The sequence below is a fragment of the Poecilia reticulata genome, chromosome 2, assembly GCF_904066995.2.
Source record: "Poecilia reticulata chromosome 2, P_reticulata-male-v2, whole genome shotgun sequence".
Taxonomy (NCBI): domain Eukaryota; kingdom Metazoa; phylum Chordata; class Actinopteri; order Cyprinodontiformes; family Poeciliidae; genus Poecilia; species Poecilia reticulata.
This window is the reverse complement of record NC_088831.1, coordinates 19,514,700-19,531,617: the sequence shown is the minus strand read 5'-3', so window position 1 is coordinate 19,531,617 and position 16,918 is coordinate 19,514,700. Positions and strand designations below refer to the sequence as shown.

The following is a 16,918-nucleotide window of genomic DNA, read 5'->3' as shown; positions in this document are numbered from 1 at the left end:
TACAGAAAGCCTTGTTTTAAAGAATAAACAAACTTTAGGTTTTTATCCCCTGGGCCGGACATTAGTGAGAGTTTATGTGGGCAGTAGCCCAGGGCACCAAGTTTTGGGGGCGTCTCAAAGATTTTGAATGAATGCTTGTGCCTTCTAGGTTTATATAAAACTCATAGGCCCATATGAAGTGTTTTTTTTGTGCTGATGTTGCATTTTTATTCATCTATATTATACTCAAAATATTCAAAAACTCTAAACTTATAGTGCATCTTTTTGCAACCAACATGGATTCGTCTCACATAGGGCATAGGGGGTTTTAAACCTACCTACTTTCGAATCTACTGTAATTTTCATGAGTAAAATGTTTATTTGTTTTACTTTAAATGCTTTTGGTTCGGGCACCAAAACTGGCTCTAGCCCAGGGACCCTTATGCTTCTAAATCCGGCCCTGCTGAGACCAAAACAAACAGTTTCAGGAAGTTATATGTCATTACATTTTAAAAATACATGCTGAAACAAAATGACATGGCCGGAGGATGACCTGCCTCAGGAATAAATGACCCTTTGACCACTATCTTTTATTTAGTCTCCATGGTAACAAGAGTGAACAAAATCACGCCTTCTGGAAAGCAGCTGGATTTTGTGAATCTATAGCTTCGGAAGACCTGTTCATATTTGTTAGTTTTTATTTTTAAGATGTAAATCTTGTGTAAAACAGTTGATCAGATAAATAACCACCGGGTGAATGACAGGGTAAGCTTTTGATCAGAACTTATCAATCAAACTCAAACATGATTTCTGTTTGGATTAATGTGAACTTTTCCCTTTTTTATTTACCAGTTGCATTCACTCAGACTTGAATTGGCAAATGTCACACTATGCGTTACCACTTTTACTATGAGAGAAGTTTATCCACACAACATAACATAAAATAGCAGAGGTTGGTCGTTTGCAGCAGCTTTAAGATCCACCAGCTCTACATCATCCTGTTTGGAGCCATAAAACATGTTTTTTTTTGTTTTTCTTTCTTAAAGCAGGAGAGCCTGCTGCACATCTGCAATTTTAAATTGACGTCAATAGATGTCACTATATGATCAATTTTAATATTGCTTGAGTTTAAGTATCCCATATTTATACTTTAGTCAACTTTATCTGTTTTCCACGCATCAACATAATCACTGCTGATTTAAGATGATAAATATCAGTTTAGTTAAGAATTTATATTCTAATATAAAACTTTCTACATAGTTTTCACCCTGTCAGATACTTTTCTTTGTATCAATTTTGTTTCCAATAGAAAAAATTTGCCTCTTTTGTCACACTTTTAAGACTGGGCTTAAAACATTCTTCTTTGATAAAGCTCGTAGTTAAAACAGCCACAAATTGATCACTTTTCAGCAAATTAGCATAATTTGCTGTTATTTCAACTGTTTATATAGTTTCAGGTTTTTCTCTCCCTACAAACCACTCCTGGCCTTTCATTCTCTTTTGACCGTGATTCTTTCCCGGTGGAAGGCATCGGCTGAGTTGATGCTGCCATCACCTAATCCTTCTCCCTACTCTGCTATTTACTTTTTTCTTTTCGTTAACATTTAAACCACTCCTGCATCAGTTCCTTTTGTTTCTTTGTGTATCTCTGTCTCTTCTCAAACACCTGGTTGGTTGAAGCAAATGGCCGCTCTCTTTGACCAAGGCTCTGGTTCTGCTTGAGGTTTCTTCCTGTTACAGGTGAGTGATTTCCTCTGCACTGTTGCCACATGCATGCCACCCAGCTAGGTCAGAGCTGCAGTTTCCTAGTTTCTGAGCTTCCACCTCACAGAGCAGCCAGTAGCAACTAGCAAACACCTGGTGGAACTGAGCATCTGCTGAGTTCATAAGAGCTGAATCTCAGTACAACGCTGGTAAAATCGTTAAGAAGTTTATAGAGGAGCCATGTTGTGATGACTTCCTGAAGGCGGAGTTTCAGAAAGAGCAGGAGCTTCTTAAAGAGACAGAGACCCAGTTTCAAGGCGTTAAATTACAAAGTCATATTTGGTATATATAGCTTTTTTTCTTTTAAAACAAATGAAGGTAACACACTTCGGACACGCCTGCTCTAAACCATTTTACTGTTGCACCAAGACAAAATGCTAAAATACTTTAGCAAAGCAATCTTGATCACAAGTAGAAAAACTGCAGAGCGCCGTTTTTACTCGCGAGCCCAATTTATCCTTGTACTGTAACGGGTTTGTATCTGATTTATGTCTGTTCAGAAAAACACTTGAGGCCGAAATGCCTGGCAGTGAGGAGAACACGCCTCCTCTGACAAGGAGCTGGAATCTCAGACTAACTGAGGCGTCTTCAGTTTCTGAGTTTGTGGGCGCCGGTTAGGGACGCCTGAGCTGGATCCCAACCAAACCTTCTCTGCAGCTGATTTTGTGACGCGGGGAAATTTGGAAAAGGCAGAAGTCTTAATCCGCTGTCACAGGATTCAGTCGGAGCGCGTTGAAATCAGAGAAACATCCAATGAAATTAACCTAAAATAGCTCTTAGCAACAATAACCAATTTTTGTAAACATTTTTAATCAATCTTTTATTTTCACCTGTAAGCAGTTATTTGAGACTGATTGTAAAGTCATTGTTAGCGAGGCCGTGAGTAATGATGATTGTTCTGTCTGGTGAAGATTAAGGATTTATTACAAGAATGCATTTATATTTTGGAAAGGTTTCCATTTTAACAGAACTAATTGGTTTGTTATATCAAAGTTAAGAATCCTGTAAAAAAAAAACACACAGTTATCTGTTCTGAGTTTGCTCTGAACAGATGTTTGAAATGTGTAATTTTTTTAACATTTACAAATTTAAAAAAGTATACATTTATGAATAGCTCACAAAGAAGAAAAGTTGCAAAAGTTGATCGGTTTGAGACAGAAATTCACTGCAGACGGTCAATTTGTCCGTTTACAAGGGAAAAAATATTCACATCCCTTTAACTTGTCCAAATTGTTACAGAACAAACTTTCTTTTAATGCGATTTGATGCAATACCACACAATGTTGGCCATGATTAGGGTTAATTTGTCACATGTAATCAAAATACATTTGCAAAACTTGATGACAACTTAATATATTTACTTGGATTAATTTAAGTTGATGTCTTGTAGCAAATTAACTCATAAACTCATTTGATTTTGTATTTCTGATATTCCATCAATTACTGTTAGATTTTATTATTTTGTACATGTTTTGCTTTTATTCTGTAAAATTGCATCTTGGGACCAGTAAAGTGTCTCTAATCTAATCCTGGCTGTGGAACAAAACGTCTTCAAAAATGTATTTGATGATGTTTGTAATGACTAACATTTCATAAACATAAAAGCCAAGACTTGTAAAATATCATTGAGTTAAAGTCTTTTACTTAAAATAACCTAAAAGACTCTTTAATAAGTAACTGGATGCAACAGAATATATTATTTCTAATAAATGGTTGCTGTATCACAATTGAAAAAATCAGATGGAATTTCTTCGTACTGATATATAAATATATTTTCCATCTCTTAGTTTCTGTGGCCCACATTGACTCGTCTCATGTCTTCCTCAGTATCTCTCTCTGCTTGCAGACAGTAATGGAGGTCCAGCATCATGAGGCGGCCCGACTGTCTGTCCACGATAAGCTTCAGAGGGACGGTCTGCTGCTGCCGCTCTGTCTCCTGATAAGACCCATCAGCCCTGCTGGACAAAGTAGGCCGGGATTGGGTTGTTGGTCAATTTAGCCCATTCATAAAAAGTAAACTCATATTTTATTTATTGCCAGAAATGGATTATATTGCTTTAAAGTTTCTAAACTTATATAAAAAAAAACACAACCAGAAGGAAAAAATGTTCCTTTGTATCAACCACATGCCGAGAACAACCTAAAATCACAAAGTGTAAAATGAAGAACATTGCTAAAGTAATAAATATAGTTTATTTTAAAATAAACATGATCTGTGCCACATTGGGATAAAATAATGAATGAAAACCAGTTTTTAGGTTGTATTTTTGTTATTACTGCAAGAATATGCCAAAAGTTTAAAATTATGCATCTTGGAGAGTATTGGACTGGGAGTTAAGTGCAACTAAGATCTTCTCCATTATTCACAAGGAATTCTTAAACTGACATCAACTATAATTTTAAAGAAACAAAGCTGTAATTAAAATTAATACTTTCAGCTCAAACTGTCACTGCTCAAATTTTAAGTCGACTAGAAAAGAGAATCCTGAAATTAACCTGATTTGTCTTTTTCTAGAGTGAACAATCAAAGATCACTTGTGGAGTTCCTCAAGGCTCCAATCTTGTGCCTCTTTTAATTAAAATATTTACATCTCTCCTTTTTGCCAAATTTCAAGAGTATTATGATACTAATCTCCAATTATTTTCAAGGTTAAAATATTTAGATGTTCCCCTTTTGCCAAGGCTGAAGAGTATCATAATAACGTGCAGATTTTTTTAAATGGGATTCCTCAGAGTGGTGTGTTTAGTCCTTCTTTTTTTGTTTTTAAATAAAGATCATTTTAGTGAAATTAAAAATGACACTACAGTTTGTTTCCGTTCAGTGACTGAATGTGCTTTATGAAAAACAATGCAGTTGTTGGTTAAAGCAGTTATATAGGAAGAAGAAATTGTTTTTAAAATTTCTCCTCAAGAAATGCGGTTTGAGTTGTGTAAACGGAGCAAGTAATACCAACAATACTGGGGAGGGAAGATTCACTGTTTATAGTTTAAAAACAAAGCTCATATTGACCAAGGCATGTTGACAAAGCAGTAAAGGAAGTTGAATAAACCCTTGTTGAGCTGATTGCTGTCGTCCCAAACAAAGATAAGCCCAGAGTCAGAGTCTGATTAGAGAAAGAAAATCCAAAGGACATGTTGAGAACAGCAGGGTAAGATTAGGAAGAGGGATGGTTCTGTTTAATATTTCACCAGGCTGTTCAAAAGAATAAGCCTCTCAGATGCTGGTGTTTGTAAAATATGGTTTTGAAAATGGGAGAAAGAGTAGAGGAAATCAAAACATTTCACATCCAAGAGTATCTGGCAACCCCTCTGGGCCTTTTGATGGATTAAAGACCCTGAGAGGCGTTCATGTTTTATCTGCTGTGGCTTTCCTGCAGCGCTGCAAGGCACAAATCCTGAAAATCACAGTCTCTTCAGAAGTGATCCCAGAAAAATTATCTTGGCAGTTTACAGGTTTTTATAAATTGTAATACGGAGAGAGATTTACATTGGTACCAAGTCAACACTGTCATTTCCAATAGAGAACAAAATGTGTGTTTTCTTCTGAAGTCCCCCAGTCGCCAGGCTGCACAGACCGTCTGCAGTCGCTACATCACACACGCTGAGCCCCAGCAGGGAGTTTACCCTCCGGTTGTGGCTGGCAGCACTGAATGTAGACAAGAAGAAACTGTGTTCATTAAAATGCAAAACACTGATGGTAGGAAAAGCATCACTGGAGAACAACATGGCTTCCTCTACGTAGAAAACAACGATATGTTAAGTTTGGCCAGGTTCTGTTTCTTTTCTCTCACCGATCTGGAAATAAACTCGCTGGGAAACCTCAGCCACCCTCAGTTTCTTAGACACAGTGGTCAACAATCTAACGAGCCTTCAGAGGGGAAAGTTCGCCCACCTGAGAAATGAAGGACGGAGGTTGGGACACCGTGGACCTCATAGATGACTGGCACTAATAGGCAAACCCCCAGGTGGCAGGTGTCACTGTTAAACATGTCCTGCTGCTGTGTTTACAGCAGAGTAGGTGGTGCAGGGTGTTATTTAGAAAACTGGAATGTGTAGGAGAAACTGTATTCAGTGTTGTAACTCTGCCTAGCCAAGGATTCTCTCCAGTAGTAGCATTAAAGTTAGCATGAACATCCACCAGGAGGCCCTCTAGCTCCAGCAAAATGTGACACATTTTGACTGTGTGTGTTTCCATATAGGACTATTTTCTACCGTCGGTGAACACGAGAGTAAACTTCACTGATACATGGAAGTTAGCGGATCTAAAGAGCAACAAGATTGTTGTGTTTTTGTTTTTGACCAGCTCTGTAGCCGCATCTCTGAATCCAGTTCAATGCACTACTACCAACGGTTCCATTATAAACGTATTTCCTCTTGTTCTTCATTTCAATGCGATGTGACTGTAAACCAGATGCCATGATGATGAGTGTCTCTCACGTGGAGGAGCTCTGCCTGGCTGCCGGTTGGCCCTCGCTCCGGTTTCAGCGCCTTCGCTCCAGCGTTCAGGCAGCAGCAGATGTTTCATGACTGATGGGACCATCTGTCTTACAGCACATCATCAGACTGTGCCTCGTTAAATTAGGCTGAACTGAGGCCTAATTTGAACTGAGGACTGAACCTTGGGGTTCTGCCTGCTTCGATGAGAAATTACCTGCTGAAACAAAGACGTCCCTGTTCTTTAGATTCAAACCAGTTGGTACTGGACCATAGAGTCCGACCCAACTCTTGAGTCGTTCCAGAATTATGCCATGGTCAAAAGCTGCACTGAGGTCCAACAGAACCAGCACTGTGGTTCTTCCACTATCTGTTTTTATGTGGATTTTATTGAACATTTTGACTAACAAATAACTGACAGGAGCAGAGACGGTAACCTCACCAAGTTTCAAACATGTCCTTCTACTCTCTGTTCAGGAATCCAAAGACATATCTGGTTTTCTGACACATTTCCATCCTAACCAGCAGTTAGAGGACAGCAGGAGAAGAACATCTGTCCCTCCAGATGTTCCCACCTCTAGGTGGCAGGAGAACAAGCAGCTTTCTGGAGAGAGCACACAGGCACTCATTCATGCCACAGTAACAGATGGAAGATGATTCCCTGAAGCTGAGCTCACACCTTCAGATCCACCAGGGCCTGAACAGAACCTCATTTTAGCAGGTCTTTGTTCACATCAATAAACACAGAACACATTCTGAGGAGAGAAACTGTACGATGAACAGCCTGCAGGACAGCATGAGCTCATGAGCTCAGCTAACAGGACCAATGAAGCTCACAGTTTGTTCGCTGAGCTTCGTGTTTTAGGACGACGATGATGCATGTTGTCTCAAACCTCCGCTGGATTTGAGTCACACAAACAAAGAAGTAAAACTAGTTTAAAACCAACCAACTTTTCTCAGACAATCCCATGCTTTGTGCTCTGTAGAAGGAAACGGCAAATTGAAAACCGTGGCATCAAGAGGTCCAATAATGCCAGTCATTTCCTGATCTTCCTGTTGTTCTTCAGTCTGTTTGATCCTCCTGTATTGGATCAAGCATCTTGTTTGTAGATTTGCTTTCCAATTAACGTGAGATGTTGTCAAGCGCAAAGAACATGACTTTGTGCTTCTTGGCGCTGGTTTGGAGGCTGAGACTGTAATGGAGCGACTCAGATCAGAGATGTCTGAAGTGTGGCTCTAGAGATGGCTTTATTTGGCCCCTCGGTCCACAATTCAAGAATGGAGCGAATCTGCAATTAATTTGAGGTTTTTACAGCCAAATAATCTTCAACATTTATTAAGATGCAAGACAAAGTGCTTTTCTTTTATGAACTATGTTTGTCTATTGATTATGCATTGATGAAACTGGAAACCACTGTTGCCAAAAGTGAAAAACAACATGGTTAAAAAGAAAAAGTGAGGACAATACACCCTAAAAAATTTTTGGAAACTAGTACAGCAACTGTGAAAGGCCCTGTTTATATTTTGGATCAAGAATATACATATTTATTTTCTGGAAAATTTAGACTATTTTGCTTTATTAAAATATTGTCTACTGAGTATATCTTTGAGTAAATGTCTTTAAAGAATAAATAATTTCACTTCTAATAAAAAAAAGTGGCCCCTGAGTTCTCTCAACCTTACAATTTTGGCCCTACTTGCAAAAGGTTTGGACACCTCTGATACAGATCAAAGCAAATTCAAGTGGTAGCTTGAAAAGATAAATTAAATTAATTGAATTTCCATCACATGGGGGAAAAACAACATATGGCCACTGAGATTGAACAGTTTGCAGAACTGCCTAAAAATCCCTTCTTTAATCCGTAAGTGGGGGAATATATTTCTTTCTTTGCGGAGCTGTGGACGGAATAACTGAATAATAATACTTCTATTCCCAGAGGAGACGTTCACCAGGGGAGCAAAGTGAGAAATTAAAGGTAATCTTCGTAAGCGTCTCAGCTCATGGCTTCCAGAAATAACCCGACTATTATCGGTTTCCATCAATCACCCGGTTCTAAACAGCGGGACGCGGCGGATGTGACCGCTTCCTGGCTGCGCGCGACATCTCTTTTACAGCACGCGCTCAGTTTTGACCATTTTAATTTTTCTGCCACTTCAGGAGAGGAAACGGGTAAAATTAGCCCTCCTGCTGCCAGCAGCTGCTCCTCATTCACAAGTTATTACACCCTGAAGCGGCTCATTTCGTTACGTCGGCGGACGAAAAGCAGTTCCCGCGGAGGGAGATGGGAACGACCGAGGATTTGTCACTGACCCCGTCTGGAATGAGGAACGTCATAAAAATCTTAATTTGTGAGTCACTGCGGGTGTGTTTTGTCAGGCGAAGCCCCCCTAGTTACAGAAAGCTCTGATGGAGGGTGTGTGCAGCTCCAGACGTCCACGGCGGGTAAATGTGTGTTGAATCCGCTGGGAGAGACGTCGTGTCGGTGTGACAGCTCAGTGTTCACCGACTGGGATGAAACGGCAGCTCTGGGGCCTCGAGTCAGACCACTGCTGCTCCCACTGCTCCAGTAAAAACACTCTGCAGTTTCCATCGATTGTGGGTAAGATGGCGACGCCTGTGGGTGTTGCTGTGGAATAAAAATCAAATTTTAGAGCAATTTTCAAACATTTTAGATTCAATCTGAAATCTATACATTGTAAATATATTGATAACGTAGTTAAGCCATAACAGTTATGCGGAAAAAAAAAATCATAATCATATTTTTTAAATTTAAATCTGAACTGTGACTTGGTCTATCAGTCTGTCTCTCTATAAGCATCAGTCTGTCAGCACCATGCTTCACAATGGAAACATTGATCTCACGTCCTCTTAAAAATGTCGTTTTTTTTTCTTTTACCGTGTGATAAATGACCAAAACGGAGACAGACAGGACTTTCATTTTCTGTACAAACCGTTCAGCCATCCAGCAGTGCGCTCTTCCTGTTTGTTCTCTCTGCTCTGTTTCTCATCTCTGCTCTGTTTCTCAGTTGGAGGCTCTTTTCCTCTTTTCCTTCTTTATTTCTATAATGGCTCCACATCACAGGTGATACGGTTGTTCAGACATTGAATCATAATAACCTTGATGTTTGATTTCATGTTTCCTGTTTCTGTCAGCAGATTAAATTTGGATGACAGAGTTCCTGATGTCAAGTAAGCAGGCTGTATATAAATGTATCTAATTTATAAACAGCCTGCTGTTTATGAATGAAAAGCAGGTTGTTAATTTAGAGGAAGTGTGTGACTTCCTCTAAATGTCACACACTGTGAAGTTATACACAGTGCAGCATGGTAAGTAATGACCAGATCTGAGCACAGGAAGTTATTTCTACGTTTGGCGCTGATGAATAAAAGTTAACTCAAGGAGAATCTGTGTCTTTTATCTTGCAGACAAGAAGTTTAAAATGTGATTGTGATCTGAGGTCACTTTTATCAGTGGGACAGGTTATTGTCATGATTGCTTATTCTTATGTATGAATAATGACAGGAAAAGTGATGGAATAATTCATATACTGTTAAAAAGAGTCTGAGGCGACAGACGAGTTTAGAGCTGGTGCTGATTAAACCCATTTTTAAAAATGTATATTTCTGATTGAAAGAAGCTTTTTCAATTTGTTCACTTTTTTAGGACTTACCTTAAAAGCGACATGAAAATACTTTATTAGCAATGTAAGTTTTATTTCTTTGCCAGTGATCTCATTAAATAAATCATTTGCAGAATTTGCAAAGTCATAAGTTTGTCTCCGATGTAAACAGGCTTTGATTTTTTTGAAAATCCAGAAATGACTGAATTGAGGTATCAACAACGGGTTCTTTACTTGTGGTAAATAAATAAATAAAAAAAGAACTTGAGGAAAGTAAATAAACATTCATAATGATGAAAAGTAGCTGGTCATTCCAACAGACCTACATTTGTGCACACAACCAATGAATTTGACTTTAAATCCTCTTTACTCAATAACGTAATTTTAAATATAGATATATATAAAGGGAAACATTTTTCTGTAGATACAGTGTTTTATTAAGCCGCCTCTTCTTTGGGAACAGGAGTGAAACTGTACCAACGACCGGTGAGACGTTAACGTAGCAACGCTAAAGAAAACACTGAGAAGACAGAAACAAACTCACAGCCGCAGTGAATCTGTAGAAGGTCTTACATCCCATGGATCTAAATGTTTAACCTGGAGCACCATTAAATAGGTAGGTTGGTAAATTCAGCCATGAAGGGCGGGTTAATGTGGTGGAGTGGGTCTAACTAGTTGTTAGCTTTCCTTTGAGGAGTTTATCACTTTTGTAAAATCTGCCTACTCGCAGATTCACCTATCCGTGGATTTTTCAGTGGATTAAAATTATTTGAGAAAACGTCACTTGTTTTTGTTAGCTAGCAGGCTTGTTGTCTATTGCAAACTTTAAAAAAAAAATCAAAACAAGAAAAATTATTTCCAGTAGATTATTTAATGTCGGCTTCTTAAAGCTTTCATGACCTCACAGTGGGTTTTCTGTAACTTTCCACAGTAAAGGGGGTCGATGTTCAGCTCTGCTGATCCAATCAGAACCAAAGTTCTGGTTCCCCTGTGGCTGAAGACGTCCCTCATGGAGCTCATCAGAGCCCATTAAGCTCAAACTGAATACTTTATTATGGTTTATTATAAACCATAATAAATTATGGTCATTATGGTTTATCTCCTGAAGCCTCACTGATCCCCCACTAGAGTTGATCATCACACACCTCAGACATTTTGTTTCAGCCCACGGTTTAGAAAACCTTCATTAACAGGGTGATGATACAAACATCAGAGGCTTACAGAGGCCTGTTACTTTAAGATTAAATAAGGACACAGTGGGCTGTTCACCTGTTTATCAGTTTCTGTGTTTGTTACGGGTGGAAAGGGAATTGGAAATGAGAAAAAACTGAGTCAGACTGGTTGCAACAACAGAGTATTACAGCCATATCAAGAATTTTTTTTTTTTACAAGAATAAAGTTTAAATAAAAATACTAGAAAGAAGTCATGACTTTGTTCTAGTATTTTTTATTTAACCTTTATTCCAAAGTATTATAAAGTCATGATGCTGATTATTTTTATTCTCATAATACTGACTTTATTTTGAGTAATTATATGACTTTATTCTTTTTATTTTAACATTATTCTTGTAATATAACTTTATTCTCATTATTCTGACTTTATCCTCATAATATTATGACCTTTTTCTCATGTTATTACATCTTTATTCCCGTATTGTATTTTGGTAATATTATGACATCATTCTCATAATACTATGATTTGATTCTCGTACAATTATAATTTTTTTTCTTCTTCTCCTTAACACGCTGTCATCAGCTGATCCAAGGCAACAGCTGATCAATATTTTTCTCCACCTTCTCAGAGCTGCAGCTGTCTGATCCAGTATCTGCACAGCAGCTGAGGTTTAGTTCAGGTGAAAACATTCAATCTGAGTGAGTCAGAAGCCAGAAAACATAAGGAAAGTTGACCCAAAATGAAGATAAGAGTTTAAAACGCCGCTGTGATTGAACAGTTATTGGACAACGCCACACAGGAAGGTGGAGAGACACAGATAGTTTTTATAGAGGACAGAACGTGGAGCTGACAGACCCGTTCTTCACATCCGTTACTTTTCTGTTCTTGATTTGCTTGTCACTTCCTGGTGAGGGCTGCAAGACAGGCTTATAAAACTTTATTTTGATAACTTCTTTTCACATAGCTACTGTGAAAGAACAAAGGTTTGCTCACAAATAAATTTGATATTTGTATGTGTTTGCTGTTATTGTGATTTCATTTTTGCTTTTCAAGATTTTTATTTTAATGAAAACATCTTTGTGGAAGAAGGCTTCTGTTTGAAGAGCGCATGTTGAAGTCATGCAAGAATAATGTAGAAATAATGAGATTAAAGTTGTAACATTGTTACTTTATTGTATTATTTTGACTATTCTCGTCATTTTATAACTTTATTCTCGTAATTTAATTATTTTAATCTTTTTAGCATGGCCCTAGTACTAGCATTCAGCCCTCTGAGCCAGTACTTTGTAGAACCAATTTTTGCTGCAATCCTTCTTCAGTCAGAGGCCGCTTCAGCGTTGCTGTCAGACTGACTGCTACCAGAGGTACACACCACCATGAAAACAGAACAAAATGTATATGCTCATAATGAATTAAAATATCACTTAAACGTTTTACTATTTAGTAACTCGTTCATCTAAATAATTGAAACACACTATATAGATTGAGTACCCACAGACCGATGTTTCCAAACCTTTATTTCTGCTAATTGTGAAAACAGATAATCAAAATGTGACATTTAAGATTAAAATATTGCATCACACGAACAATTTTTTTTATTGCAGAACAGTGGGGTTAATGATGGGAAAAAAAAATTACAAACTTGCTTTTTTGTTTTGTTTTTTAAAGGGTTTGTTTAATCAAACAGGCCTCATCGGGACACATTTTGCACATCTTCCTCAACAGGATTAAATTCAAGTGTTGAGTTGCATACTCCATAGCAAATATATATAAATATTGATTAAAACAGCATATATCAGGCATAACATGGAATCATTTCTCATGTCTTTGATGCTTTTGTATTTATCATTGTTCATGCTATTTATTTGCTCATAGTAGTTTAGCTTCGCTTCACTTATGGACAGAAATTATATGGACATATAAAGTGACTTACTCTCTTTTTCTGCTTGTGTTCTGGTTCACACTATTCCATCTGACTCGCTTTTGTTTGGAGTGATTTATTCTTTTTGATTCGTTTATCCCGTTTATCTGGTTTCCGCTTTCTTTTTTTTGTTTTCGTCGTCATTTGCTTGTCTGGGTTTTTTTTATTTAAAAAGTCTACAATTTGATCCACTGCCTTGTCGTTTTGTGGACATTTCAGTAAACCCTGCTCGGTTTCGTGAAACAAAACATGAACATCCAAGGCAACATTATTGATTGTTTCAGACTAATTTGTCCCACCAGTCGAGTAGTCAGGATCTCTGGTGTGGTGCATCAAAACCAGGATAAGACCTTCATTATCTGTTGAAAGAAAGAAGAAATGAAGCTCAACGTTAGACTTCTACACCCCAAAACATGCTTTCCTTCTAAGTTTAAAATCGATCCTTAAATCTATTTATCGTGCAAATCGGAAAGAATATCATCAAAAATACTTCGCACTTTTCTGTCTAAGTTATGAAAACATCCATGATTTCATTCAGATGTTATGATGAGTTGCTTTCAAATGTTTTGGCTCTTCCAAGCCTCTCTGGGTCTGATCGATTGACTTGAAATGAACAGAGTTTGCTAATAAGGCGTGGGGGTTTTAGAGTTCTCTAAACTGTGTTTATTACATGTCTAAGTGGCGTCAGATCTCAAAACCTGGAAAAAAACAAAACTGTGATATTTACACAAAAAGTATTTTCATTACAGACTGTGGCTAAGGCAGCTTAGCAAAGTCTGATGCTATTGCCGTACATTTGGCACTAATTTCTAGTCCCCAACAAACATTTAGTAAAATATTTGACGGCTGTGGGTGAACATTATGACTTCTCCAAATTTTTTATTTCCCTTAAAAACATCTCACAGTAATGTTTGACCGTTTCCACTTCTGAGACAAACACAAAATCCTGTTTCTGATGCGTTTCAGGGGTGGGAGAGCTGATAGTTTGTTGTTTCAACTCCATGCAGAAAAATAAAATGTATTAAACGTAAAATGATTTGGGTTAATTGCTCAGGAATACAAGTCTTGATAACATGGGTTACCTTGTGCCTGTTGTGGTTGTTCATTGTTGGTCCAACCTAAAACGAGGGGAAAAAACCATCTTCACATACATCCGTGACAGCAAAGCTTTGAGACGTTCATCTATAGTTTCATGATTATTTTTGATTAAAAAAACTATTTGAAAACTATTTGAGTTATAGTTTCATACTTCTCACAGTTGCCATGACTGCTTCCACATCTGAGCCAACCCGGGACGTGATGGGACAGAAAACAATGAGGCGGTGTTTCTGCTTCTTGCTGCTCGTTACCTTCTTCAGAACTTGTCTCAACACAGCGTCGTCTGCCCCAAACGTTTCCCCGGTAGTAATTTTCTCGAGCTAAATACACAGTGAAACAACCAAGAAAAATGTACTGATCGCTTTCTATGAAAAATGCTGCTGAGCTGGCAACACATCTGGGCCATGACAACACATGAAGGATGTAGTGCCTCTGCTTGTTTACCTTTAGCGCCTCTATCTGGTCTGTTACAGAATCTTCACCAGGTTCATATGGTTCGATTTTCCGGCTATTATCTGAGACATTTACACAAATAAAAGAGGATAAAAAAGAGAATCAGTTATCAGTAATTAATTCAGTGTTAATTTGGTATTCATATGAGTTGAGACGCCCACTCACCTCCACAGCAGAAGAATTTCATATTTTGGCTTCCTAGAATAAATATATGCACAGCAACATCAATCCATGTATTTTTTTCTCTGGAAAGGAAAACTACATTTATGACACTTAGAGGTGGAAGGTTTATAGACATTCGTTCCAGTAGGGCTAAAGATCACCAACATTATGCAGAGACCTCCGTGGGTTTCAATGTCAAAAAGGGGCACATGGATCCAGATTTTACAACGTAACTCAATGCGTGCCATCATACTTCATCATCATCATTAGGTGCGGACCATGCAAAGCAAAAGTAGCTTGTTTTCTCTGATGGGGTTGGCAGTGTTGCTGATTTACATTATAAAAGGCCACAGGAGACATGGTAGATAATTAAACAAGTGTGAATGAAGTCAGTATGATGTAAATTCTGAAATAATTGATGTTGCTGCTGTGTTTCACTGAATAGACCCGATTTTATGATTGGCTAACCGCCACAGCAACTCAGCTGCAGTCTGCTTTGAATATCAAAATAGCTCAGAGGGGCTAACTGCTTTTCAACAGTTTACAACTCTAAGTGATTTAGGTTTATATTTAGGTGGAGATATCATCATTACATATATCTCACAGACATGTAGTGAAAATATTATTGAATTTCAAATAATTGAAATAGAAATAAAAAAAATTGTGTGACGTTTTGATTTCCGGATTTGTGGCACCTTTGGCTTTCCATACTTACCGCGGTACAGTATCATAGGCGACATATTATGTGATACTTTTAGATCGGAGCTCCAAATGCTCCGATCTAAAAGTAGATTTAATGATGTGATGACTATCTGTGCCACCTCGTCAGATTTTCCTACCGTAGCGCAGCTAGATAGCCAAGTTTATCGGTCGGTGTTACTTTTCGAAAACCGCGACCGTCATATTTACATACCAAAGACCACCAGTACCGACTTCCCCGTCTGTAGCACACCGAGCATTTAAAGCTCTAAAGTCAAAGTCAGAAGTTGTTTCTGAAGCCAAACAATGTGTGTATTTAGAGAAGAGGGTGAGAGTTGTTCCGTAACCACAACTGAAAGGACAATTAAACAAAAAGTAAAACAAGCTGCTTTATGTGACTTCAATATCAGAACTACATTCTTGCTTCAAAAACAAGTTTATGCTGAAAAAAAACAACAACTTTATAATTATGGTAGCAACCACAATTTACCCTTTCAGATTACTTATATGTAGTCATAAATGTCAGGGAATGTCGCAAGTTCTAAAACAAAATCACACTCAGAATGACAGTGAAAAATCTTGTCTCCTACCTTTGCCGTTTGTGTTGAAAATAAGCTGAAAATGAGAGTGAAAGATGCTGCAGGATGATCAAGCAGCTGGAAGAGAACACTTTCACTTTCACTTTAGGACAAACCACGTGATTTCCTGCAGGCTTGCTTATCCGACGTGAGGAGATTCCTGCATGACAACAAACTGTTTATAGTCCACGTTTTGGCTCATCAGCAACAAATTTACTAAGACGTTTCACTGTCAATGAGAAAAATAATGAAAGTCTCAGAGAGCCAACTCTACATTACATGTTACAATGAAAAACAAGCAAAAACCCCCCTATAAATAAAAGTTTTAAATATGAAGTAGAATATGAGCAGAATGAATTGCATCAGAGGCTGCACAGTGGCGCAGTTGGTAGAGCTGTTGCCTTGCAGCAAGAAGGTTCTGTGATCGATTCCCGGTCCTGGTCTTTCTGCATGGAGTCTGCATGTTCTCCCTGTGCATGGTGGGTTTTCTCTGGGTTCTCCGGTTTCCTCCCACAGTCCAAAAACATGACTGTCAGGTTAATTGGCCTCTCCAAATTCTCCCTAGGTGTGAGTGTGTGTGTGCATGGTTGTTTGTCCTGTGTGTCTCTGTGTTGCCCTGCGACAGACTGGCGACCTGTCCAGGGTGACCCCGCCTCTCGCCCGTAATGCTAGCTGGAGATAGGCACCAGCAACCCTCCCGACCCCACTGAGGGACAAGGGTGTTAGAAAATGGATGGATGGAATTGCATCAGCACATAAGTGGGCACCTATAAAAAGTATTCACACCCTTGGATGTTTGACTCTTTTATTGTTTTTACAAATCCCTAATGAGCAACAAAATGTCTTTTTTTAAACAAAACATTTACAAAAAACCCTTTGTTGTCAAACAGAAAATACAATTTTGATAAAAATAACGACAAATAAAAATAGTGAACATAAAATACATGCATAAACATGCACCCAACACAGAAAACCTACTTGATTGAGTTATTGGGTATTGGTTAATGAATTCTACATGTTAACTTTCTCTATTTC

The 16,918-nt window shown here is 38.2% G+C and overlaps 1 protein-coding gene across 1 annotated transcript; it reads right to left on the bottom strand.

The window, feature by feature from the left end:
- Positions 1-12,470: 12,470 nt before the first annotated feature.
- Positions 12,471-16,187, bottom strand: LOC145548696 (uncharacterized). The gene is made up of 6 exons (XM_081599613.1): positions 15,896-16,187; positions 14,610-14,642; positions 14,436-14,506; positions 14,143-14,311; positions 13,976-14,011; positions 12,471-13,252 (listed from the first exon to the last, which is right to left on the bottom strand). Exons 2-6 carry the CDS (start codon positions 14,629-14,631, stop codon positions 13,179-13,181), a joined length of 372 nt encoding a protein of 123 aa, XP_081455739.1. The 5' UTR covers positions 14,632-14,642; positions 15,896-16,187; the 3' UTR covers positions 12,471-13,178.
- Between the last annotated feature and the right edge of the window lie 731 nt (positions 16,188-16,918).